At 52.3% G+C, this 25,178-nt stretch overlaps 11 protein-coding genes across 11 annotated transcripts; 6 read left to right on the top strand and 5 right to left on the bottom strand.

Moving 5' to 3' along the window:
* Positions 1 to 4: 4 nt before the first annotated feature.
* Positions 5 to 1,394, bottom strand: N7477_007259 (replication factor C subunit 3; the record flags this gene model as incomplete). The annotated part of the gene is made up of 5 exons (XM_056968922.1): positions 5 to 411; positions 466 to 846; positions 901 to 1,075; positions 1,126 to 1,213; positions 1,267 to 1,394. The coding sequence occupies 5 exons, from the start codon at positions 1,392 to 1,394 to the stop codon at positions 5 to 7; spliced, it is 1,179 nt and encodes a 392-aa protein (XP_056818954.1).
* A 175-nt stretch (positions 1,395 to 1,569) lies between these two features.
* On the top strand, positions 1,570 to 2,440 carry N7477_007258 (actin-related protein 2/3 complex subunit 3; the record flags this gene model as incomplete). The annotated part of the gene is made up of 6 exons (XM_056968921.1): positions 1,570 to 1,575; positions 1,631 to 1,676; positions 1,759 to 2,033; positions 2,090 to 2,202; positions 2,263 to 2,341; positions 2,393 to 2,440. 6 exons carry the CDS (start codon positions 1,570 to 1,572, stop codon positions 2,438 to 2,440), a joined length of 567 nt encoding a protein of 188 aa, XP_056818953.1.
* A 259-nt stretch (positions 2,441 to 2,699) lies between these two features.
* trm6 (tRNA 1-methyladenosine methyltransferase subunit GCD10) lies at positions 2,700 to 4,418 on the bottom strand (the record flags this gene model as incomplete). The annotated part of the gene is made up of 1 exon (XM_056968920.1): positions 2,700 to 4,418. One exon carries the CDS (start codon positions 4,416 to 4,418, stop codon positions 2,700 to 2,702), a length of 1,719 nt encoding a protein of 572 aa, XP_056818952.1.
* Positions 4,419 to 5,053: 635 nt separating this feature from the next.
* Positions 5,054 to 7,757, top strand: N7477_007256 (MINDY family deubiquitinase; the record flags this gene model as incomplete). Its single annotated transcript, XM_056968919.1, has 2 exons — positions 5,054 to 5,600; positions 5,662 to 7,757. 2 exons carry the CDS (start codon positions 5,054 to 5,056, stop codon positions 7,755 to 7,757), a joined length of 2,643 nt encoding a protein of 880 aa, XP_056818951.1.
* A 737-nt stretch (positions 7,758 to 8,494) lies between these two features.
* On the top strand, positions 8,495 to 10,834 carry N7477_007255 (putative extracellular endoglucanase; the record flags this gene model as incomplete). The annotated part of the gene is made up of 7 exons (XM_056968918.1): positions 8,495 to 8,577; positions 8,641 to 9,104; positions 9,156 to 9,287; positions 9,341 to 9,691; positions 9,744 to 9,765; positions 9,816 to 10,620; positions 10,673 to 10,834. 7 exons carry the CDS (start codon positions 8,495 to 8,497, stop codon positions 10,832 to 10,834), a joined length of 2,019 nt encoding a protein of 672 aa, XP_056818950.1.
* A 385-nt stretch (positions 10,835 to 11,219) lies between these two features.
* Positions 11,220 to 13,327, bottom strand: N7477_007254 (uncharacterized protein; the record flags this gene model as incomplete). The annotated part of the gene is made up of 3 exons (XM_056968917.1): positions 11,220 to 11,947; positions 12,001 to 12,399; positions 12,457 to 13,327. 3 exons carry the CDS (start codon positions 13,325 to 13,327, stop codon positions 11,220 to 11,222), a joined length of 1,998 nt encoding a protein of 665 aa, XP_056818949.1.
* A 500-nt stretch (positions 13,328 to 13,827) lies between these two features.
* N7477_007253 (DUF221 domain protein) lies at positions 13,828 to 14,016 on the bottom strand (the record flags this gene model as incomplete). The annotated part of the gene is made up of 2 exons (XM_056968916.1): positions 13,828 to 13,944; positions 14,002 to 14,016. 2 exons carry the CDS (start codon positions 14,014 to 14,016, stop codon positions 13,828 to 13,830), a joined length of 132 nt encoding a protein of 43 aa, XP_056818948.1.
* Positions 14,017 to 15,147: 1,131 nt separating this feature from the next.
* Positions 15,148 to 17,641, top strand: rad14 (DNA repair protein RAD14; the record flags this gene model as incomplete). The annotated part of the gene is made up of 5 exons (XM_056968915.1): positions 15,148 to 15,697; positions 15,756 to 16,172; positions 16,382 to 16,485; positions 16,548 to 17,163; positions 17,226 to 17,641. 5 exons carry the CDS (start codon positions 15,148 to 15,150, stop codon positions 17,639 to 17,641), a joined length of 2,103 nt encoding a protein of 700 aa, XP_056818947.1.
* Positions 17,642 to 18,712: 1,071 nt separating this feature from the next.
* Positions 18,713 to 21,355, top strand: N7477_007251 (cell differentiation and development protein Fsr1; the record flags this gene model as incomplete). The annotated part of the gene is made up of 3 exons (XM_056968914.1): positions 18,713 to 18,797; positions 18,855 to 21,038; positions 21,096 to 21,355. 3 exons carry the CDS (start codon positions 18,713 to 18,715, stop codon positions 21,353 to 21,355), a joined length of 2,529 nt encoding a protein of 842 aa, XP_056818946.1.
* Positions 21,356 to 21,976: 621 nt separating this feature from the next.
* Positions 21,977 to 22,753, bottom strand: N7477_007250 (uncharacterized protein; the record flags this gene model as incomplete). The annotated part of the gene is made up of 2 exons (XM_056968913.1): positions 21,977 to 22,555; positions 22,643 to 22,753. 2 exons carry the CDS (start codon positions 22,751 to 22,753, stop codon positions 21,977 to 21,979), a joined length of 690 nt encoding a protein of 229 aa, XP_056818945.1.
* Positions 22,754 to 23,030: 277 nt separating this feature from the next.
* On the top strand, positions 23,031 to 25,177 carry N7477_007249 (rRNA (cytosine-C5-)-methyltransferase NOP2; the record flags this gene model as incomplete). The annotated part of the gene is made up of 2 exons (XM_056968912.1): positions 23,031 to 23,634; positions 23,667 to 25,177. The coding sequence occupies 2 exons, from the start codon at positions 23,031 to 23,033 to the stop codon at positions 25,175 to 25,177; spliced, it is 2,115 nt and encodes a 704-aa protein (XP_056818944.1).
* Between the last annotated feature and the right edge of the window lies 1 nt (position 25,178).

Here is a 25,178-nt window from a genome sequence, read left to right as displayed (position 1 = left end):
CATCTCATACCAATGGGGCAACCTTGTCCCCCATCAGTTCACATCCATTTCGCACCACTCCAACCATGCCTCCGGTCTGAACCGCCTCGGAACCACCTCCGGACAGGCGCCACTCAATCTCCGCCAGTCCTTCCAGCCAGGTGATGCGTGTCTGGGCCGGCACCTCGAGCCGCTGTAGTTGATCGGCCAGCGCCGAGAGGATATCGGCCAATGCAAGACCCTTATTCGCCTTGAGCGTGTTCACAGTGTCGAGGCAGGAAGTCACATCGCTGGTGGATAAGATTGTGCTCATGATCTCTTGGATGTCAGATGGGTGCGGGGCTGCAATACATTCGTAGATCGTTGCGTTGGTGATCATCTCGGGTTCAGGCAAGGGAGCATCAGGTGCGTTACGCATCGCGAGTGGTTTACCTAGGGCAAGTCAGTGGACCAACGGTTGAGCCAAAGAGGGGGTATAGATCGTACTGCTAGCATGGCAGGCCTGAAGCACGTTCAGAGCCCGTCGCATATCACCCTTACTCAAAGTGATTAGACTATCCACAGCGTCGGGCTGGATGCGAACCTGTTCCTTCTCAATGACCTGGTCCACGAGAACCCGAATGTCCGCTTCCTTAAGTGGACTAAACCGGAATCGCGTGCAACGCGACAGAAGTGCCGGAGAGAGCTTGTGTGTATAGTTAGCGATGATGCAGAATCGCGTGTTGGCCGTGTAGCGTTCCATAATCCGACGCAAAGCCATCTGGGCGGTGGCCGTCATCGCGTCGGCCTCGTCGAGGACAATTAACTTGAAGCCGGCCATTCCTGAGCCGCCAGCCTGAGGGGCCATCGAAAAGATCTGTTTCGTGCCTGTGTTATGCGGTCAGTAGGCCGCCTCAACAGAATCACTGCAGAGGAACACACTGGCAAAAGTCTTGATCTGCTCTCGGACGACGTCAATACCACGGTCGTCACTAGCATTCAGCTCTAACACCATCTGCCGCATATTTTTCTCGCCGTATATCCGCCGGGCAAGCGCGAGAACAGTTGACGTCTTGCCAGTTCCGGGAGGGCCATAGAGAAGAAGATGCGGCAAACGCTAAAAATTCATTAGGGTCAGGAATTCGTGGAAGGTTTGCAGATAAATACATTGGCTTCGATAAAACGGTTGATTGTCGCGAGAATATCCCGATGACCAGAAACATCGTCCAGGCTGCTTGGGCGGTATTTCTCAACCCTGTTCAGATATTCAGCTTCAAAATTGCTTCAAAATCAAAGATGTAGGCATACCACGGCAGATTGTCCAGAGCTGAGATGGGGAGATCAGCCGCTGTTCTCTTCTTCCCACTGGCATTGTCTGACGTGAATTGCACCTTGGAGGGTGCATCCACGTCCATTTCATCTTCGTAGTCGGACATCTTGGTGTGATTACAACCAGGTATAGGCGCAAAAAGTGATCTGGAGCTCGACGCGTTCCGCGCGTAAAGAGGCTCGGGGCGGAAAATCAAGGGGAGCTCGGGCGCTCCACACGATGACATCTCCTCTGCCCGAACATCTCGACCATCTTCAACTTGCCCTCCACCGTACTTCATCATGCCTGTCTGTGCTCTGTACTCTTTGAACCCTGGGTGTTCGCTCATTCTAACGCTCTCAGGCATACCACTCCATTTTCCTGGAGGATCGCGATGTCCCCGTGATCGGTACGCAACCCCGCCAACAGCTGCCTTGAACCCCCTCCATATGCGGCCTACCCCAGAGATCTCGAATTGACATTGACCATAGGGAACTTCCCTATCCTGCCTCTGCGCACTCGTACTCGTGGCCCCGCATATACTCTGCCTGCCCTGCCCCCCAACACCCTCGATATCGACATCTCTCCCGACAGCGAGTCCTATGATTGCGTCGATGAGATCCTGTCCCTCTTCCGTGCCAATGTTCTGTTCCGTAATTTTGAGATCAATGGGCCTGCCGATCGCATGCTTATCTACGGAACCCTGTTTGTCAGCGAGTGCCTCGGGAAGGTCAAGCCGACAATGAGCGCTCGCGATGCGGAGAAGGTACATGCCCCGTGCCGTGCCGTGCTGTAGGGAAAAGGTGCTGACAGAATGACCAGGCTCTGATTAATGCTGCACTTGACAACTTCGCCATTCCTGGCGATGTGTCTTTTCCCCTGAACCAGGCCTTTGAGCCACCGCGAGACCGCCAGGATGCGGAGAGTCTTCGGGCGTACGTCACTTTAGATGGTACTTCATCGTCCATCACGGTTCGCTAACATTGATTGTTCAGATACATTTCGCAGGTGCGACAGGAGACTGCTATGCGGCTACATGCTAGATTATACCCCGGTGGTGAGGGGCCGTCTAAGGTACGTCTGATATGCCCGCGGCATCGAACGAACTGCTGATTTCCGTTTCAGTTTTGGCTCAGCTTTACAAAGAGAAAGTTTATGGGAAAGAGCCTTTAAATAAAGATGATGGGGAATTGTATATTGTTTCATGAAATTCAGCGCATGAATGGACCATCTTGATACTCGAGGACTTAGCTGCCAGAGCCGGATTCCGGGCAGCACTCTTCCATCCAAAATGATAAGTTGACACTTCAATGTCACTTTCTACTGCCTTCGTGATAAAACAAAATTGTGTGTGAGACCAGTGTAATCATGATATTCGTACATTGGATTTTATCCAGAGACCCAAGGCCGCGCCGAAACCGTGCATATAGGATCAGGTCGCCATTTCCACGTCTTGATCGGTAGTGGGCGTGGAGATGGCCACTTTTCTCCTTTTCCGAAAGGTGCCGGCAGCCTGGATGTGGTCTGTTGTCGGAATGACTCGAACGCCGTGGAACAGATAACCTTCTGCACCGCCTCGTCCGGTCATGAGTGGGTGTGTCCGACCAGGCAGCACTTGCCAGGCACGGACGCGAGAGTGATGCAGGGTTGGGGCTAGGAGAAGGGTGGGATCGAGTTCGAATTCGTCATATAGGGAAGACAAGTCGACCTCCTCATCATCCGGGGAATTCTGGCTGAGTTCTCGCTTCTTGGTGATGAAGGCTGTCCTTCGCCCTGTGGAGTAGAGATCCATCAACTCGACGAGCGGCTCGACAGTCGGAGAATACATGGCAACGGGAGCTGACCCGGCGAGGCGCGGGACCAGGTGTTTAAAGACGCTGGCGGGTGTGAGCAGAGTGGCGACGACGAGACCATCGAAGCCACCCTCGCGAGCCTCCTTTACCACATTCTTGACTCTCTCATATCGGTTGCGCTTGAAGAAGTATGCAGTACGCTTGCTGGGCTTGAGCTCGGCTAGCTCCTGGGCGGGCATTATGGGGAGCTCAGCGGACAGAATTGGATCGTTCTCGGGGTTGACAAGCTGGAGCCACGAGATGGTCTTGAGGTTGGTGTGCAGAGGGTGTGATTCGTCAGGGTTGTTGGTATCGTATCCGAAGTATTTTAATAGGGACAGATTAGGTTGCGAGTAAGCGTGGACGACAGTGATGGTATTTCCGGCTGCCGACATTGGGCGGGGACGCACTCGCCGGTATGGCTTTGAGCCAACACCAGCAGCGTCCTTTGTCTGCTCCTTGACTTCATTTGTAAGAAGCTGTTCTTCGGACTCCAGATCCTCTTCGTCGCGAGGATACAAGATTCCCATGCGCTCAGCCATCGCGGCAACAATGAGACCGCCGGTCTCATCTACCACGAGATATCGACCGTTCGACTTGACATCAGGGAGTGCATCCGTAGTCACTTGTCCGCCGTGGTGCACATTGGCCAGGCATCCGAGCAGACCGATGTGCTCATCACGCAGTTCCATAGTTCTTCCGGCGTCGCGTTCTTGCAACGAATAGTTGACGAGCAAGTTGACATCGAGTGGAAGAATGGTGAACCTTCGAATGTACTTCTTGCGCTTACGCAGTGTGTATTTGGCGAGCGAGAAGGCCGTCTTTTGGTCCAAAGCAGAATGCGACTCCAACAGTTTTGCGACAATATCTTTGCCTGCTCCACTGGCCTCTTTTTTCAGCTCCTCGATCTCCTCTAAAGTCAAGCGCTGGGTAGAGGCATCGTCCACGATCTCGCGATTTGTGCGCAGGGGTGTCCCGTCTCCCGTCTCTGCATCGTCGCCTTCTCCGTCCGCCTCGGCCTCTTCAATCAAGGTTTCGGCATGTAACTCGGTGGCGGAGACGACACGCAGTCCATACCCATCACTCTCCGGGGTATCAAGAATCTCAAAAGTTAGATAGAAAGGCCGCCCAATGACCTGGTTGGCGGAAAAGCTGCCGTACTTGCCCAAATTAACTATGCTGGAGTCCGGTGTTAGCACATTTGATAGCTTGAATGGGTGTTTGCCGGCATACGTATTGGGCACAAGCTTGACGAGGCGAGTCTGCTCTGACGGCAGCTGGACCGCCACAAATTGATGCGGCCGAATTGACGAATGCATGGTGTGAAGTACCAGAAGAAGCTCTCAGCTGCGAACAATCGAAAAAATGGCATTCTGCGGCCAATGAGAAGCTGCGGCGGGGAGTCTTCGGAGAAAGCATCGGCCCGTGATCGACCGTTTGATGTATTTTGGATTTTTGGTATCCTAAACTACCCAAAAAATCCAGTCCAGTCTGTAAGCGATGGAACCTTGAGGGTCTGGAAGGAAATGGAGTACTGTTCCGCTTCTGTCTCTGAGCTCCCCTATTCGAGTCTGACAGCCTAAATATGGACATAGAATGAGGCTACAAACCGATTGCTTGATCTGTAATCGGAATACATGATGTCCCACCAAGTGCAGCCCCACATGGCGCAGCTAGACGGTAATACCCATACTCCGTACTCCAGACTCTCCAGAGATCGGCTGGTGCCTGCCGCCCCTGATATCATCGTTGTATTCCGGGACGGAGCTCTCGACACTCCCGCCTAATCTGAACCAATTCAGACTGGGCGCAAGACTGCTATCCGTTGCGCCTCATGGCTGTTCCCCCCGCGATCCTCTTCCTCTTAGCTTTATGAACAACGGGCTGGATCATCCTCCTTGGACTATATAACCCACTCTTTGTTCTGGTCTCTACATATTCATCGACCTTCTTCATGGTGCTCCGTAAACCTCCCCCACCACGTCTGGAGAACCTCAATAAGTGGCGTGCTCGATCGAATTCCCAGCCCTCGTCCTCTCCGCCCGTCAACTTCGCGACTCGCGCTCGCCTGAATCGTGTCCCTTCGCAGGAGTCGGTCTATTCACCAGACCTCAATACTTCTCCAGCCTTCGATCTGATGCCACTCGAGGAGGCTCAGAGGTCACCCGTGGGCTCCCCAGCCAGTCAACCGCCGGGTTCCTGGTCAGAGAGCTTGGGTGACCGTCCAGCCACCTCGGGCCCAGACCAGACAGGGTCAGATTCCAGGAGTGCATGGCCTTCCTCAGCACCCATGCCCGGCTCACAGGGAGGTGACGAACGTGGCTGGAAGCCAGCCCCCGTGGAAAACAGGACGATGGCGGGGGAAGTTCCTGTGCAGCTACGGTCGAACAACCCTTTTTTGAAGCCAAGACCGTCCGAATCGCGGCTTGAATACGCGGAACCGCATGGGTGGGACAATCGCCATTCACATGCCACTACGAGCAGCGATTCTTTGAGTCAATGTATGATTCACTACTCACCTCTCTCGCTGGAATCAGAATAAAAGATGCTGACGAGTTACAGCCGAAGGATATATCCCAATGACGGCCCGTTTATCTTTGCTTGACTCGCCGGGCAATGAATTCTCGTGGAACGAAGCAGAGCATCCCCATGCTACCCCCCAAAATCATTCTGATGAGAGGCCGCATGATGCGACTCCATGGGAATCGCAACACTCAATCAGGATTTCAGCGCCCCAGGAAATATATCTCCAGGGCGGACAATCTAATCCATACGCACCGGCGGTAGTCGTGCAGCCTTCGGATCCTCAAGACCTGCACGCATCACGGACGTCATCTAATCAAGGACGTCTAGGGTCAGCTGCTGGCATACGGACCCCCTCAGCAATCTCCAGTGGCACCTCGGCCACGTCTCACGAGCTGATAGATTTTGATGGCCCTGAGACTCTCGGGGTTGAGACTGGGTCTCATCAGGCCGCCTCGTCTATTGACTCATCCCGAGCTCAAGCAATGGATGAGAAGATACCCACTGATACCCAGTATCCTCAAAATTCATCCTCCATGCTGCTGCCTCCAGATGGTACGCATGAACAGACACCATCAGCATCAAGCGCCAATCTTTCTGATACAGAGGCAGCCAGGCAAATGGAGCAAAGATCTGAGACCTACTCGATCCGGCAAATCAACTGGATTGACCGAACAGGGCAATTGCTTCAATCGCCCATTCTAGTTCAAACCCAGAATGGACCCTGCCCACTTCTAGCTCTTATCAATGCCCTCGTGCTTCGTTCGGGTCCCAAGTTGCAAACTCCCATTATCAGGGCATTACGCTCGCGTGAGCAAATCTCGTTGGGCTTGCTCATCGAAGCTCTATTCGAAGAATTGACCACTTGCCTGGGACCCGACGAGGAGTTCCCGGATATTGAGGCACTCACTCGATTTCTCACCATGTTACATACTGGCATGAATGTCAATCCTCGATTGATCTTGGTAAATGGCTTTTCCATCACATGGGACACAAGTGTTACCCCGTTGACTAATGATCTTGAACAGGAAACAACGGATTCCCTTGGCACATTCCAGGAAACTGATGATCTCCGGCTCTACAGTACATTCCGAGTTCCTCTGATACATGGATGGGTCGCATCGTGGTCGAGCCGAGAACATACAGCCATGACCCGGGTTGCCCAGTTCCATGAGGATATCCAACTCTTGCCTTTCCGCAGACAGGAGCTCGAGGACCGAGTAATGCAAGGTCGCTCACTATCTCCGGAAGAAGAGCAGACCATGGCAGATATACAGGCTATTCAGAACTTTGTCGATGTTGAGAATGCGACACAACTGAGTCCCTTTGGCTTGACGCAACTCACCACCCGATTGGCACCCGGGTCAGTCTCCATCTTCTTCCGCAATGACCATTTCTCGACACTCTACAAACACCCACAATCACACCAACTATTCACATTAGTCACTGATGCTGGCTACGCCAATCATGCAGAGGTTGTCTGGGAATCTTTGGTCGATGTGACGGGCTTCAACTCTGAGTTTCTCGCGGGTGACTTCCGAGCTGTCAGCCACGGGCCATCTGAACCAGCAGATTCGACAGGTCCAGCTGGTCCTCGAACGTCGAGTACTGCTGCAATAAGCACTTTCGCTTCAGCCGAAACCCCCGAGGATGAAATATCATCGCAAGAGCAGAGCGATGCGGACTATGCCTATGCCCTTTCCCTGCAATTTCAGGAAGAGGAACAACGGGAACAGACAGAGGATCAGTCAGCTAGCCCGACGGGTGAGCGGGGAGAGAGCCAGCAAGGAAACTCACCCCCGCGTGGTATTCGTCCGTCGGGTCCTGTTCGGTCCAGCCAAACGTCCAGCCCTCGTCTGTCAAATCCACCCACCCGCACCTCGTCGCGATTCACATCGTCGCATAGTGAACCCGACCCAGATGATCCAAATGCCCCTCCACCACCGTATGAACCCGCCACCGCGTCCACCACAGGGCCTCGATACTCCCCACCGGACCCAAGACCTCCGTATGGCGGTCATCAAGGAGGTCGGTACGCAGCAAACCGTTACTCGGCTCAACATCCCCCTGATCGACCGATCAATAGCAACCGTTATAGCTCAAGTGGGAGGAATAAAGACTGCATCATGATGTGAAGCGGCTAGCCATTTGACGTGTGCAACAAGAGCCCATGTTTTGTTTGGCGTTATAGGGGACCGACACGATGGAATGCATATCACGAAGCGATGTACTTAGAGCCTTATGCTGCGACAATTCATGCCCAAGATTTTCTAGATTCATCCCACCAAATTTTCCCAAATTGAATAGTCCGAAGACCTCTTGGGCCACGGCGCTGCAGAATTTAACACGGGCTTGCTCCGCATCATTTGGTGGCTACGGCGATCAACCCCTGCCAAAGCGGGGAATGCGCATGTCCACCAGGATTCCTGTCATCTCTGTATGGTCTGTTTCGTATTTGACCAGGGATTATCTTCTAAGGAGCGCTAGCGAGCGACCACAGTGGAGGCAATACAATGTTATGCCCCGTTGCGAAGGCCAAGCCCCACAGCCTATACAATACTGCGACGCGTTTAGGCGTACTGCTACATAGTATCTTCTTGGATAAAATAATGAAATGCTTTGCACCTACCTGCAATTCTGGGCGCATTTCTGCAGAGGGGAATGACCCCAGTCTAGTAAATTAAGAAAAGCCGGCATTGGAGAAGACTCCGTGTCTTTTCTAGATTTACGACGTGCCTCGATCTCGGTTTCTTTCACAGATGGTGTAATTAAGAGAAGGTATAAATAGTCGTATGGAAATTCAATCGACCAGAAGAAAGCTCTTCAAGCGGACTCACTTCTCCATCTAGCCTGATTGCTGGGCGATTGTCTCATGATGCAGCCGCTGGGAGCTGTTGCCATCTTGGCTTTGGCTCACACTGTACAGGCACAAGTGGCCGGATACGGACAGTGTTGGTGGCACATACTGATGACATGAATTATTAGAGAGCATTACCCAGACTGACTCATGGGGATTAGGTGGAGGAATTGGCTACTCAAGCAGTTCAACCTGTATCTCGGGGTTCGCTTGTGCCTCGCAGAACCCCTGTTTGTCATTGTAGCTCCCATCATTCACACACATTCATCTAATCTCTGTCAAGATTACTATCAATGTCTCCCCGGGACTACAACTCACACGATATCGACCACCAGTGCTAGGACTACCACTACAACTACGACTACGACTACGAGCAAGACTACCACCATAGCCGCATCAACAACGACGGCATCGACAAAAACGGCCACTGCCACAACAAACAGCTGCGTGGGATCTTTTACACCCATTTCCGCGCCTGATTTCGTTGCGAATCTGCATCCTGGCTGGAATCTCGGCAACACACTTGATGCCACTCCGGATGAAGGATCCTGGAATAATGCCCCCGTCGTCGCATCCACGTTTGAAGATGTGAAAGCAGCGGGCTTCAAGAGTGTTCGGATCCCAGGTGAGACATACAAGTCTCCTGGATCCTTCTGTAGTGGCTGACACTCTATAGTCACTTATGCGTATCATTTCACTGGAAGCTCACCAGACTGGACAGTCGACCCGGACTGGTTACAGCGAGTCTCTGATGTTGTTGATATGGTCACTTCCCTTGGATTGTATACAATTGTTAATGTGCATCATGGTCCGTCATTCTGATGAACAATGACTATGAGATTTACCACTAACCAGAGCCAGATTCATGGATCTGGGCCGATGTTACCCAGGCGGGGGCTAATCTTACAATGATTGAGGAAAAGTTCTACCGGCTATGGTATCAAATCGGCACCAAGCTAGCGTGCAAGTCCAGTCTCGTCGCTTACGAGCCTATCAACGAGCCCCCATGCAACGATGCTGATGATGCGACTGAAATCAACAAACTCAACAAAATCTTCCTCCAGGCCATCAATGATGCTGGCGGATTCAATTCCCAGCGGGTCGTTACTCTGGTGGGAGGTGGTGAGGATAGTGTCAAGACGTCGGAGTGGTTCCAGGCGCCATCTGGGTTTTCCAATCCATATGCTATCCAATTTCACTATTACAGCCCTTGTGAGTGATGACTATCTGATTGGATCCATGTTCAACTCTTAACGTGTCACAGATGATTTCATTTTCAGCGCGTGGTAGGCAGCATTATGCAGAACGATAAGAACTTTGACTGATTAGTCTACAGGGGCAAGACAATTTGGGGATCCGATGCAGATAAAGCAACGGTTCTCTCAGATCTTCAGTTACTCCGAGATAACTTTACCGGAGTTCCTATTGTCCTTGGGGAATATGATGCATCCCCAACCAACACGGAACCTGCTGCCCGCTGGAAATACGTCGACTATTTGATTCGAAACGCCCTCGGCCTAGAGATCTCATGCATTCTTTGGGATAATGGCTTGGATCACCTAAATCGAGACACCGATACCTGGCGCGATCCCAACTCCATTTCAATGATCACCAAATCAACCGAGTCCACAGCAAATAGCTTACCCGATAGTACTGAAGATTCTTCTGCGACCTCCCAGTTTTCTTCGGCTTATTTGTTCCACGAGTATGGAACTCAAGTTGTCGCACAAAGTCTTCCATTCATCTTTAATGGAAATACGCTGTCTTCGATCAGCGACTCCACCGGCTCGACCTTACAATCAGGCACTGACTATTCGGTCTCCAGCTCCAGCATCACCTTCGCTGCTTCTTATCTGTCGAAACATCTCTCACCTACGACTTCTCCAGGCGTGGTTGCTAACTTGACTTTGGAATTCTCTGGAGGGGACTCATCGCCTATACTTCAGATTGTTCAATGGAAGACGCCCACTCTGTCGTCATCGTCGGCTGTGGCATCATCGGTCTCAGGCGCCGATCTGTCTGTTCCCATCACCTGGGGTGGGCTGGCAACCGTGGCTGCAGTTCGAGCAGTGACTACAAGTGGTGTGTATCTAGTCGATGACTTCACTGTCTATCTGGGTCCTCTGCAGCAGGCTAGGACGGTGAGCTTTTCCTTCCATTCGCGTTGAAAAGAGTCTAATGCAATCTTGACAGACCTATAGTAGCCAATATAATTGGGATTCCTCACATGTGATCTTGACCTCATCAGCAATTAGCTCGGTCATCTCAGCTGGAGTGACGACACTCTTCACATTCGAATTTTTCCCTCGAGACAATGGGGTTGTGAATGCAGTCAACTTTACCCTAACTGTCTAGTTACAGAAGTTGTTATGCTTCCTTTATTTATTTATTTATTTTTTGGCTGAAGACGCGTCTATTGATGTATTGAAATTGAGTGTTGCGCCTTATTCCTTCCTTGGTGCAAATGATTTCAAATGCTGGAGTCCGTTCGCAGAGAGCATTCCAAGGTCCCTACATATGAAAAGATCCATAAGACCGTTCAAGGGCTGGAACCCTAAGAAGAGGGCTGAAACCTTTCAACAGAATGTAGAAAGAATACATTTTTTAGGACTCATCCTCTGAGGGCCTAGATTATCTGCCTCATCCGGCTGTAGTCAATACATAGGGTAGACTACACAGGGAGCACTTCAGTCGTCATGTCATATTTATAGAATTAAAAGGAGTAGACCGATCCAGTCAATCAGTACAACGTCTTCCGTTCACGTAGCGGAAGGTGAGGATCGTATTTGTCCCACACAATCTTGTTTTTCTCATTCAAGTGAGCCCCTTCATCCGTGATATGGATGGCAGGATCAGTCTCCATGATCTCATGCCGACTGAACCCCCATCTGTCACGCGGGATCCAAAGCGTGGGATTGGGAGACGCCACACTGGGCTCGAAATAGGCTGTGCGCATCTGCTCCTCGGTATAATCGACCTCAGCAACGTTACGTCGCACTTTTCGACGCATTGCTGCGAAGTCTTTGTACATGTTTGGGTGGAACCACTTCCAGAATGCCAAGACACGAGATCGACGTAAGTCGTTGATTTCGTTGATTTCGGCCTGGGCATCTTCCTTTTCCATGAGAAGCTCCTCTTCGGCATCCAGAGATCGTGGCAGAAATGTGTTTAATGGGGAAAGGGCTTCGTTTAGCGAAATGTGGGCCAAAATGTTGCCAATCAGGAACATGGCCATAATGACAAGCGGGCCGATCGCACCCTTAATTGCGAATAGACCGATCATGCAGACCTCGGCCAGGTAGAGACCGGTGAGTAAATGCTGCAGGGCGCGAGGATAGACTAATCCCTTGGTGTCGATTTCGACATTGTAGACGAAGAAAAAGTTGTATCGATAGGCCTGGTAGACGAGATACAGCCCAACAAAGGCAAAGCCCAAAATCAATGGCGCAATGCAGGAGTACGTCAACGCTGTGCTTCGATTCAGTAAGAAGGATCTGAAAATGCCGATGAGATATACCTACCAATTACACCCATATTGGTGAATACAGGAAACACATTGCCCCAGCTAAGAGTAACCAGCTGAGCCCATTTTCGGAACAGGCGGCGCGGCGAGTATGCAAAAAAGGTCGTCACAAACTTGAACACGAGCGCACTCGCAATCTGTACGAGCGCCATCGAGCTCAGACTCAAGCCCTGGAGCAAAAAGTAAGAAATATAGAAGTTGGTGGCTTTAGGTAGATTCTGCGCCAATAGATCCTTTGCCGAGAGAGGATCCTTGATAATCTGGGTCGTGGCAGCAGATGCCGCAGATGTCAGTGTCGTCACTAAAAACACCTGCACAACCTGGAAGACAAAATGAGCGCTTTGGGTAAAAAGTTCGACTCGCGCCATTGATGGGACCCCGGCATGTCTCGCGCAAACTGCGCAAATGGAGTCAGCGATTTTTGAGTTGTAAAAGAAGGGGGAGGGATTCATACTTCGACAGATGATCGGCACCAACGACATCAAGGCCACCAGAGCAGCGGAGGGCAGGAGACCCTCGATGGCCCCCTTGACCAGGTTAGGTAGGTGAAGGATAAACTTGAGGAATGGAATCATCTTGGCCAGATATGTAATATTTGAAATTGTTCCCACAAGTGCAGCGGGAAACGACCAGAAGATCACGAGAGCTCCCAGGCCACCCTGAACAGCAAACCGTCGCACAATGCGTTGCCACCAACTGAGATTCAGTGCCTCCCAGACGACCTCCCTAGGAGAAATGCCAATGAAGCGAGGCGCCATATGGAAGGGCCGATGGTGCGAGAGAGTTTGTAGGGACACCTGGGCATCCGCCTGGGAATTGAACTCGACAAACATCGCCGATAACTGTTTGGCCTCGCCGGTTTGGTGTTTTCGCTGGAGGATGTCCACCTTTGTAGTCACTCGAGCTAGTTCTGATCGATACCAGTGAATGGAATCCACCTTTTCACCGAAAAGGAACCTCAGACGATGTGTTGGTCGCCTGACCTTGTGAAAACCTGCAGGATTGGTTGACTCGCAGTCGAGACAGATGTCGGATGAACTTGCACCCGTCCGAATCGACTTCGTACGAGCTTTGTTAGCTCTTCGAATCAGCTTTGTTTCTGCGGTTTCCAAGTTGAAGGCCAGTCTGTCGCGCTCATTGACAAGCTTGTCCAGCTCCTTGCAATCCGTGGTGATCCAAATGCGGCGAATGCAGTCCCCGAAGACTTGTCGTAGCTTCGTTTCGCTTTTGTAGTCCTCGGGTACCGACATGAATAGGACCGTTCTCGAGGAGATTCGGGGACGCGTACGCTGGTGAGTTGAGGTAGGCCTGACGTAAATGCGCATAATAGAGACTTTCTCGCACTACGATATAGAAGACGAACGCTACCGTTCGGTAAGATAGCCGCCAATCGAGCAAGAGACGGAGCACTTACTGAAAAATAACAGAGCTACAAACACATTCGCATAATATCGGGTAGGATTCGTCACGTTGCTGAAACTGAGCACGTCGAGCTGGGTGTTCCCAGCGCCCCCTGTAGCATGAATAGGCAGGAGGATGGGCCAAGTGATCAAGCAGCCGAAGAAGCATATCGCACACAGCACTCTCAGGAAGCGCAAAAATAGATACCCGTCTAGCGAAGAATGATGCAGGACGTGGTTATCTTCGATCTTGAAAAATGTGCCGAACCAATTGACCCAACCTGACGGTAATTCCGGCGTCCGTTCATGTTCATGTAGATCGGGTAGGTGAGAGCGCGGAGCATACCATCGCCGCTGGGTTCGGCGAAAGAGGAGGAAGAGGGCAAACCAAAATAGCGCATAAATGAGAGCCGGAATCAAGGTCATCACCAGCGCCGAGGCTGAGGAGGAACTACTTTCCCCGTTAGACCGCTGACGATGTCGCCCGAGGTGGAGGAGGCATCACCTCGCGAGGAGCCGACATTCGGGTCATTGTTCGGGTCCTGAAAATCACATTAGCCTATCCGTCTGGATGGGAGAGTAGAGACTCGATCTCGTACAACTACACTCGACATGGTAAACGTGCGTGGCTGCCTCTGTCTCTCCGACGGCAGAGAGGAAAGTCATCACAACGAGAAGGCAGCGTTGGGAAGAATGAAGATGATCCATCACCCATCACCCATCACTCGTCACCAAATCAGACGGCCCGCTCCTGGTGTCCCGCATTTTGGACCTGTCACCCGAAAAGAGCGCGACAGGACATTCAAAGTGAGTTCTGACGGAGCTGATAGGTGGGTCGCATTGCACTATCTGCGGGTGAAGATGTAGTTTGTCGATCGAGTTCGTGCGCTACGGTTCATGCGCGTATACGCAAGGCCTGGCAAGGCCTGGCGAGGCTTCGGGGGTGGCCTCTCGTCCTGCGACACGGACGCAACAGCGGCATAGGCATAGAGGGAGTCATACGTAGAGACATCATCATAGCCATCGGCGTAGGCATAGGTTAAAGAATCACAAAAGCCGATCCCGAGAAAGTAGAGTGGGTCGAGAAAAGAAATGAAGTGACAAAAAGAAACAAACTATCGCGTATCCAGTGGAGACGAGGATCACGACCAACGAATCAAATGCCATGTTCTGACCTCCCCTTGGAAAAGCCCCAAATTGCAACAGTTTCTCCGGTCAAAACCGTGGTTCATGTCATGGTGGGTGGCCTGGGTGGTTTATTGGGCCTGTCCCTATCCTGGTCCCTGTCCTGGTCTCTGCGCTGCTCAAAGGGAAGGAGTGACTGCCTGCTATGAATTCTCGAGGTCCAAACGCTAACAAATGTAGAACTCTATACTTCCTGAATACCAGACTAGTCCGCTGGATGATCAGGTATGTTCATTTCTTCCAATTTGGCGTCATCTCGCTCCATCGCCTGTTCTCGGTGACTAACTTACCCTATGCTCCGTCAGCGATCATTCCTGAGGCGGCAGTTTCACCGTAACCTAGATGATGGAGAAAAAAAAATCGTAGTCAAATAGACACAAGCCTGATGACTAGTTCGTAAAATATCTGCAAACAAGCCTTAAAGAGGGTTGGGAAGCCAGAAATCAAAATAGGGTTTTGGTTTTCATAACTAAACGAGCGGTGGGTACGGCAGAAAAGCATCGCGGAGAATGGAGTACGGAGTAAACATCTTAGACTCATCATCTTACGATCGGCCCCCCATGGAGGATTCAACCTCCCGGTCATTTGAAACTTTCGAGTCCAAGCAGCCGTTTCCCCCTCTGCTTGATGATCTCACTTCGCCTGGGGCGCAAGAGAGCTATGCGGAGGACGAGGTCATCTCCCCCGGTTGCAATGAGATCGAGGTTGAGGATGATGCCGATTTCCAGTCGCACTACTCGCTAGATCCTCAATCGCTCTCTGATTCCGAGTCCGACGACTCGGCCGACGATATTGGGAGGCATCATCCCTTCCGACAGTCATCCAGCTCACTTCATGGCCCTAATGCTTTTGCGCCTCCTTTTTACAATCGTCCGCCGACACCTTTGCCTCCGTCTCCTTCATTGACATCGCTGCTTCGACCGCCCTTTTCGACGACTACCTCACGTCCGACCACTCCAGATAGCTCCGATGTTGAGACCCCCAATGACACCGAGGCCGCCGTGGCGAAGTCAGCGCGTCGCGCAACAACCGTCCCCCGCGCCAGCCCCAAGGTACCCACATATGAATATTATGGCTTTGTGCTCTATCTAGCTTCGTCGCTTGCATTCTGTAGGTGCTTGTCGTTTTCATGCTTTGTGTTTGGCGTGCTGACCGTGAGACAACCTAGTAATTTATCTCCTTTGGTCATACCTACCATCCCCATTTCTCCATCAGCTCGGAATCTACTACTACCCCAACCGCTGGTGGTCCCTAGCTATTCCAGCATGGCTCGTCATTTTCATTGTCTATATTTACGTCGCACTCGCTTCCTACAACACTGGCTATCTGACTCTGCCCATGAACAGCATTGAGAATATTGTGGATGAAGTTGCGAACGTAGCGGTCATTGACGGAAAGGCTCGAAGAAGACCAGGCGGGGCAACCAAGATGAAGCCCGGTGCGACATCCTACCAAATCATGAGCGCGCAGAATCGCAAAGTCAACTGGTGGGAAATCTGGAGTGAAGGAACTGATGCCGTTATGGATATCCCGGTCGGCGGGGTGTGCGAGGTGTTGTACGGTCAAGAGCGCGATGAGGATGAAGGTCTAAATTCAAACCCCTTTCCTGCTGAATTATAGCTACGGAGACAATTTGAATCAGCATCTTTGCATCTGCAACTCAAAATTGCGCGTATTCGCGTTGATGACGTGAATGGAAGGTGAGAGTCACGTGGCGATAAGCTCGGTCTCTTGCTTTCGTGCACTTCGTCTTTTTGCCTTCCATAGAGGCACGAGTAACACGAAACGATCTAGCAAAATGTCAGCAGATCGGCCTCAAACCCCCCCCGCGCCAAAACTTGGCTGAGCCGGGCCAACTCCCTCGCGGCCCACTGACGCCCGAACAGCAGCGGAGGATTGTTAGTCCCCTTTGTTCACCAAACTTCGAGTCGTTGATTGCTTACATGGTCATTACCTCCAGGAAGTGAACCGAATGAAAGCAAAAGCTCTTCGTGAACAACGTGCAGCCGAGCTGTCTCAAACCTCTAGCCCTGCTGTTCCTCCTCGCGCCGCCCAATCCATACAAGGAGTGAAGCGTTCTTTTAACTCGATAACTGGGGCTGAGCTTCCGGCTTCTTTACGGGATGCCCGTACAAAAGCAGCTTCTGATCGGTCGCTCCATGCGATCAAACCCGCGCGCAATTTTACTCGATACGTCGATTATGATTTCAGCAAGATGACCGATACCAAGGGCGGCTTCCTAACGCAGGAGGACGACCCATTCAACAAGGCGTTGCACGTGTCGGATGGGCAAGAGGACCAAAAGCCGGCAAACATGACCCAGAAGGAATGGGAACGTCACCAACTACTGCAGTCCCTGCGGCGGAACCGCGAAGGGCCTTTCGAGCCAGGTTTAAGTGTCCTGGACGATAAAAGCAAGCAAAAGACGTGTCGCGAGTGTGGAAGTCCAGAAATTGATTGGAAATGGGAAGAAGAGCTCCGATGTCGCATCTGTCATTCTTGCAAGGAAAAATACCCCGAGCGGTATAGCCTTCTCACCAAGACGGAAGCCAAGGAGGACTATCTACTGACGGACCGTGAGTCAATTGATGATTGAGCCTTGACACGTAGAAAACCAGTTGCTGATCTTGCTTGATAGCTGAATTACGAGACGAAGAGCTTCTTCCGCACCTCGAACGGCCGAATCCGCATAAATCGACATGGAATAACATGATGCTTTACCTGCGCTTTCAGGTTGAAGAGTACGCATTTTCGCCAAAGAAATGGGGCTCTGCCGAGGCTCTAGATGCTGAATTCGAGCGCCGCGAGAATGACAAGAAGAAGCGACGAGAAGCCAAGTTCAGGACGAAGCTGCATGACCTAAAGAAACGTACGCGCGTTGAGGCCTACCGACGAAACCGTCAAGGAGCCTCTGGAGGAGAGTTCGGAGATGACCTGGGCAACAATCGGAAGCACGTACACCAGTGGGGTCGATCCGTTGAGAACCCGGAGACTGGCATCGGCGTCAAGACCTGTGTGGACTGCGGCATGGAGGTGGAGGAGCTGGAATTTTAACTCCAATATACCATAGTGTACGACACCTCTCGTGGGCATGTCTAACGAGATCACGAATACCACAGATATCCATCCTTGGGTAAATTGCGAAGGTGTCAAGGTTGACTTGTTTCAAGTGTTAGAAACTCCCGGGGGTGTAAGGCGGACGAGCAGACCCCGGCTTTGGTTTTTGCCCGGAAAATCACAATCAAATAGTTACCTTAGTAGCTGGGAATACTCACCTTAGTGAGTGATACCGGAGCGATTCATTAGAATCGTGGTATAGGGCTGTGGGCTCATCTCCCTGAGCTCCAAAGGGTTTCTGCATCTCAGAACTATATCGATGCGCTTCTCCAAATATATGTTTGGGGATCGGCCAGCATGACTTGCCCGCTGCAGCGCATCGATGGGCTTGGGACGCACTCGGATACTATTGTACCAACCGTGTGTCTGTCTAGATAAAAACGATCAACGTCCAATATTCAATACCACTGAAAGATCACAATTCGATATCATTAACTGAAATGGGGTAGCGGTGTAAGAGCGAGGGCCATCACCGGGAGATGCAGGTTGACCCTCGCTGTCCACGCATAAAGGCTTTACCCGTTCAGAATAACAAAGATTACTTTGATGCAGAAAGTCCCTATCCACTGCCTGTTGCTTGCCACTTGCGACTTTGATGATCTTCAAGATCCTTGAATCCCACCTTACCCCGTCACTAACTTCGCAAGGCGGTCAGCCCGATCTGCCGAGCTGCTCGACCCCGAAAACCACTTGCTCTCGCCCTAAACAAACGACGTACGCCCTCAATCCTCCTGCAGTCGATCATTGGCCTCTTCTCCTTTCACCTCGACCGGGTTTTACTCACTAATCACTGGACACGGCGTGGGACGAGGTTCCTCTGCTGTTGTCACCCCCTGGGGGTATTGAAACTCGCTCACCCCGGTGCTCGTACGGGAGTCAAGAGACAAGCTCAAGCTTGTTGCTCTCCAACCAGAAGCTGATCAGCTTCAGGTTGCTCGTGCTAAATAGACAGGTTGCATCAGGTGTTGATCAAACGACGTGTACATGGCCTGGCAATCTCCATCGGCCATGTCTGGGGTTGGGGGAATGCACGGGGCAATGGGAGACGGCTCTAATGGTGGACACCCACAGGGCACGGAATATACATTACAGGGTGAGTGTACCCTTGATTGCTGATCTCACTATAGCTGGGCTAATGATCGACGAACAGGTGTGATGCGGTTCCTCCAGACCGAATGGCATCGGCACGAACGCGACCGCAATGCATGGGAGATCGAACGCGCCGAGATGAAATCTCGCATCGGCCGACTAGAGGGTGAATTGCGGACAAGCAAGCGACTTCATGAGTCCCTGGGCAAGCATGTTCGATTGATGGAGTCAGCGCTGAAGAAAGAGCGGGAGAAGGTGAAGAAGCTCTCGAATAACGAGACAATAGAGGGCCCAACAGACCCCAAGGAGATTGCGCGAAACAGCGTCGACTTCTTAAAAGGTGTGTACTCATTTCTGTGCATTACCCATGGCGCATTGATTAATGCCATCGCAGCGCAACGTCCGTCCAGCCACGATCCGGACGCGGGCCAGGACGACTCGGTGAGCTTTAATGACTTTCGCCAGGAAGACGAGCGGGATAAATCCCGCGTCTTTCTTTCTAAGTGCGCCCAGGAAATCGCCTATCACGTTATTCCTACATCACACCCGGCCCCGAATCTCAGCGATCCCGATCTCTCTAGCCACTTCTACAACCAACAACTATCACAACAAAATCTCGAGGAAGCATACCTTCAGCAGCAGCAGCAGCAACAGCAGCAAAGAGCCAATCATGTGATTTCGCGCGAGGTGGTTCTTCCGAATCATCAGTCGACAGGCGGACAATACGGGGAAAATGCGGTCATGGGTCGTGCCCAGAATCAACATAGCCACTCGTCGGCTCCTCGTGAAGTAGCTGACAGGCGCCAGCTTGAACGGCAGCAGGTTCCAACCAGTGCTGCTGAAAATCAAAAGCAGATCTACGAACAGGGTCTGGTTGACGACCGCGCAGCTGGAACACAGTCTCCATACGATGGGCCAGGACCGTTTGTAGCTGTGCAAGAGGATGTGCAGCCGGAAAAGAGCGCCGAAGAGAACGCAGAAGATATGGATGGCTGGAATTTTGATGAGTCCACAGGGCAAGAACCTGCGAGCGAGCCCATGCCGCCACATCGACCGGACACAGATGCATTCCCAAATGCCAACTTTGTTCACTCGAAGTCGCCGTCCAGGGGCGGATCCCTCTCTCACCGACGGAAGAGTTCTGGCTCGCGAAGGAAAAGCGACGGCGCGGTGGAGTCGCGGGATTTGAGCGCTGGATTCGGCCAACAGGACTCTAATTTTAAGGTTCGGTTTGCCCTTCGTGGACATCTCGATGTTATTCGCTCTGTGATTTTCACAGGTGGTGGTAGCCCTTCCGAGCCGGAGATTTGTACATGCAGCGACGACGGCACCATCAAGCGGTGGATAATTCCAGCCACGTACGGCACGTTTGGATCCCAGGGTCCGGGCTCAAGTAACGACTTAGACATCACCAGCTACTTCACTCATCGTGGCCATGAAGGAGCCGTGACTTCTTTGGCGTCTTGTTCGCCGTCCCAAAACATCTCAAACGGGGGCCGAGTCCTTGGCGATGGATGGGTCTTCTCCGGCGGACAAGATGCCAGTGTGAGGGTATGGGAACGTGGTCGTGTTGACCCCAAGGCTACCCTGGATGGACACACAGATGCTGTGTGGGGACTCTGCGTGCTTCCTGGGACGGCTGGTACTGTCTTTGGCGATTCGTGCAGTCACTACGGCGGCGCGGACCGAATCTTGCTGGCATCTGGCGCAGCTGACGGCCGCATCTTGATATGGGCCGTCAGTTCACCTCCTCTTGTCTCCTCCCCCCAGGCTGGGTCACGCCGCCAGGGCGGCAGCCGTCGTGCCAACTCGATCTCGTCCGGATCCAACTTCCCATCCTCTCCCCAACCCAGCGTCGCTACCGCCACCCCCTTCCACTACACTCTTGTCCATCACATTCAGCGTAGCGACTCTCCATCCCCCACGTGCATCAGTCCATTGTCCCTAGCCGGTGTCAATTTCGTCGTCTCCTACACAGATGCCTCCATTCTCGTCTACGATACACGAACAGGCGAAGAAATCGTTGGCATGGCTAGCCTGGAAACCTACGATGGCACACCATCGACCGGCGTCAACTCTGTAGTTGCTACCACCGTGGGCTTTGATGGTTCTGCCCACTTGGATCCCAATCGCACCATGGCCGAAGAGGAGGTCGTTCACGGGGCCACGGGGTCAAGTAGTGTGGAAGGTGTGATCATTAGTGGCTATGAAGACCGATACATCCGCTTCTTCGATGCCAACAGTGGTATGTTGCATTCTCCTCTATTTCCAAATGATGCCTTCTTCTGATACATTTTTCCAGGTCAATGTACGTACACCATGCTAGCGCACCCGGCTGCGATTGCCTCGCTGTCACTGTCTCCGGATGGACGTGAACTCGTCTCGGCTGGTCATGATGCCAGCCTGCGCTTCTGGAACCTTGAAAAGCGTAGCTGCACTCAAGAATTGACCAGTCACCGATTGATGCGCGGTGAGGGCGTCTGCGCCGTTGTCTGGAGCCGTGACGGACGTTGGGTCGTCAGCGGTGGCGGAGATGGCGTGGTCAAGGTCTTCTCAAGATGAGCGAACGAAGAGATGACAGCTCTTGTATGATCTTTCCTTTCTACTGTCGTGTGTATTTCTTCGGTCTTTTCGCCGAGACATGATCCCATGAAACCGGATGAGCGATTGGCCGGGCCAGTTCTTTTGTGAGCATTTCCATCGGTGTCCCATCCAGCTGCCTGGCATATGGTACTCTTCTATGTGGTTTTTCTCTTCTTCAACATGTGTACTTTTGACCCCAATTCTGATAATATGCCATGTTCGCGATGATTTCCCCGGCGTACATCCCTGATCATTTGTTTCTTGTGTTCGCTTCGATTATAAGCGACGGTGCCCCTCATCATTTTTACAGATTCCCTTGCTACTTCCTTGATCTTTATCTGATTGGGTGTGTTATTGGAGCCCCCCTGGCTTTTCATATCTTTTCTCATGCATCTGGAACCCGGTGAACGGGACTAGATGTGGCCTTCATCTCTGCGTCCTCGAGGCTCTGCTTTGGCCATCCCATGCGGACCCATGGTGTGTGTAGGACATTTGATTGAAATCTATAACCCATAGTGCTCTCCATGCATTCCTGGACGTAGGTCAGAAGTCTCGATTTGAATTCGGGTATTAATTTCGTATGAACTTGGAAAAAAGTGACTACGATCGACTGGAAATCCAAGCGCTTTTGAACAACGCTTGCAAGTGTTTCGCCTCGTCCGTGTCCTTCAGCCGTTGCTCGAGATAGCCCTCAAGATCAGCCCAGAAAGCTTCGGTCTGCAACACCTCCGCGCCACTTGGTCCAACCGCAGGCTTGGGTGGGGATACATTGTCCTTTGCAGCTTCTGCTCGGGAAGGTACGTCGATGGCCTGGGCCCCTCCGATAATCATTATCCCAAACTCGACCGCTTTTCCTCCTGCCAACATCTCAGGCTCATCGGCCAGGATCTCGGCCACTGTCTTTGCTGTGCCCGTCACAGGCTTGCGGCGGTATAGAATCTTGATCTTGTCCAATGGCACTTGATTCCCTTGAGCATCGCTGACACGCGCACCGATGGCATCCCTCAAATCCTGCACGGTTGTCGTAGAAAGCGGGGCATTAGGGATAGTAAACTCGAGATTCGGATTGCGCGCAGACTTGATGTTGACGTTGACCGATTTCGAAGAACCTGGGGCAAGTGTATGCTTCATTTTCTTAGGCATCTCAGGGTGCGGGGCCTGGAGGCGGGGAAGTGTATACTGTTGATCAAAGCGATCAAAGTCAGTCAAAAGCTTTTATCTCTCCAAATTGTCACAACATTGCTCCGTAGAGGAAGAAAAGCTCACCGGTACGCGCAGGCCAATCCGGTCCGGATCGAAGACATGGTCAGACCGCAGCTTGATAGGACGGGAGTCCAGCGTAGAGAGAAATGTCTTGGTGAAGGAAAGCTCGGACATGATGGACTCAGAACCAATAATATACCAAAAGGGCGACAAAGCTGACGTGGAAGCAGAGGAGGTTCGAACGGTTGAACGGCTGATTGTTCGGTGTCTTGAATTGCTTTCCCCACGCGGCAAGAACATGTTGCCTCGTCATTCAGGCCGACAGGGCGGGCTCGCTCACCGCCTTCTTCCTCCATCTTCTGCCGATGTTCACCGCTGCGGAGGAAAAAAAAAAGCCCCAAAAAAGTCGAAAGCAACCCTACAAATCATAAACCCAGACACGACATTCACCATGGGTAAAGGACGTCGCATGAAGAAGCAGGGCCCCCCGGCCCCGCTTGATGAATCAAAAATCTCCATTTTGAAGAAGCGCAAGGCTGCCGAGGCGGAGTCGGCGTCCAAGGCTGTCGCTGCGAAGAAGCGCCGCAGATCTGATGCCGATGAGGAAGCTGTGTCCAAAAAGGCCGCTTCGAAGAAGAGCAAGGCCAATGGCACTGCTTCGAGCAAGACTGAAACGAAGGAAGCTCCTGCAAAGAAGAAGCTTGTGCCTATGGACTCCTCGGACGAAGAGGACTTGGAAATGGAGGACGATGAGTTTGCTGATCTGGATGGTATCAGTGAAGGCTCTATGGACAGTGACGATCAGGTCGAGGGACTTTCGGACTTGGAGGATGATGAGCCCGAGGATGATTCAATTGTCGACTCCGATGAGGACGACCACCCCCGCCAAACCATGTTTTCGGATGACGAGGACCTTTCCGATGCCGAGGAGAGATTAACCGCTGCCAATATTGAGGGACTTTCAAGGAAGCTCGATGCGGAGAGACAGGCTGAAGAAGAGGAGGCTGAACAGGAATTACAAGACGCGGCTATGCAGACTAACATTGCCGGCGACGGTCCCGATGTCTTTGCCGACCAGGCCCAGCAGGGTCTTGCCCGGATCTGCAACTCCTGCGCCAGCGCATCACAGACACGATTCGCATTCTCGGAGACCTGAAGACCCTAGGACAGGCCGGCAAGTCGCGTGCGGAATACGTCGATCTCCTGCTCGGCGACATCTGCACATACTACGGCTACACCCGATTCCTCGCCGAGAAGCTGTTCAATTTGTTTACACCGATGGAAGCATTCGCATTTTTCGAGGCTAACGAGACTCCCCGCCCTGTTGTCATCCGTACCAACACCCTCCGAACAAATCGTCGCTCCCTTGCTCAAGCCTTGATCAACCGTGGTGTCGTGCTCGAGCCTGTCGGCAAGTGGTCCAAGGTCGGTCTTCAGGTCTTCGAGTCTCCCGTGCCTCTGGGTGCTACTCCTGAGTATCTCGCCGGTCAATACATTCTCCAAGCTGCGTCTTCGTTCCTGCCCGTCATGGCACTGGCTCCTCAGCCCAATGAGCGTTGTCTTGATATGGCCGCCGCCCCCGGTGGTAAGACTACCTACATGTCTGCCTTGATGCGCAACACCGGTACTGTGATCGCGAACGATGCCAGCAAGCCCCGTGCGAAGGGTTTGATCGGTAACATTCACCGCTTGGGATGCAAGAACACTATCGTCACCAACATGGATGCCCGCACAGCCTTCCCCAAGGCTATGGGTGGCTTTGACCGTGTGCTTCTTGATGCTCCTTGCACCGGTACAGGCGTCATTTCTAAGGATCCCGGCGTCAAGACCTCCAAAGATGAGCGTGACTTCCTGGCCATTCCTCACATGCAACGACAACTGCTCCTGGCCGCCATCGACTCTGTTGACCATAATTCCAAGACCGGTGGATATGTCGTCTACTCAACTTGCAGTGTCACTGTCGAGGAGAACGAGTCAGTCGTGCAGTACGTTTTGCGCAAACGACCCAACGTCAAGATTGTCGACACCGGTCTGGGCGACTTTGGTAGCCCGGGATTCATCAGCTACATGGGCAAAAAATTCGACGCCAAGATGGCTCTTACCCGCCGTTACTTCCCGCACCGCGAGAATGTCGACGGTTTCTATGTCTGTAAACTGAAGAAGACCGGTCCTACCCCTGCGGTCAAGCCAACCGATGTGACCACTGCTCGCGAACGCCGACCGGCTCGTGCCAGCTCTCAGGCTACCTCTACCGATGATGAGATCGACAAGACCCCTATCGGCCATGGAGAAGAAGACGCGATGGACTTCGAGGGCGGTGCCTTCGGACCTTTCGAGGAAATTGAGGATGCGGATAGAATTGAACGTGCTGAGCGTAACCGTCTGCGTCGTAAGGGTCTCAACCCCAAGGCAGTCAAGCCCAAGAAGGCCAAGGGAGATGCTTCAAAGAAGCCTGCTGAGCCCAGCCAGGAGGAGCCCAAGGCTGAGGCTACGAAGAAGGACCAGCCCGGGAAATCTTCCAACCAGGCCAAGGGAGAAAAGAAGACCGTGACCAAGAGCGACAAGAAGGAGAAGAAGGCCAAGAAGGCGGCCAAATAAG

This window comes from Penicillium maclennaniae, assembly GCF_028827695.1.
Source record: "Penicillium maclennaniae strain IBT 15551 chromosome Unknown utg000007l:1.0-4884863.0:1.0-4888362.0, whole genome shotgun sequence".
Classification (NCBI taxonomy): Eukaryota; Fungi; Ascomycota; class Eurotiomycetes; order Eurotiales; family Aspergillaceae; genus Penicillium; species Penicillium maclennaniae.
Note: the sequence above shows the minus strand (reverse complement) of the source record. Positions and strands in the feature narration are given on the sequence as shown.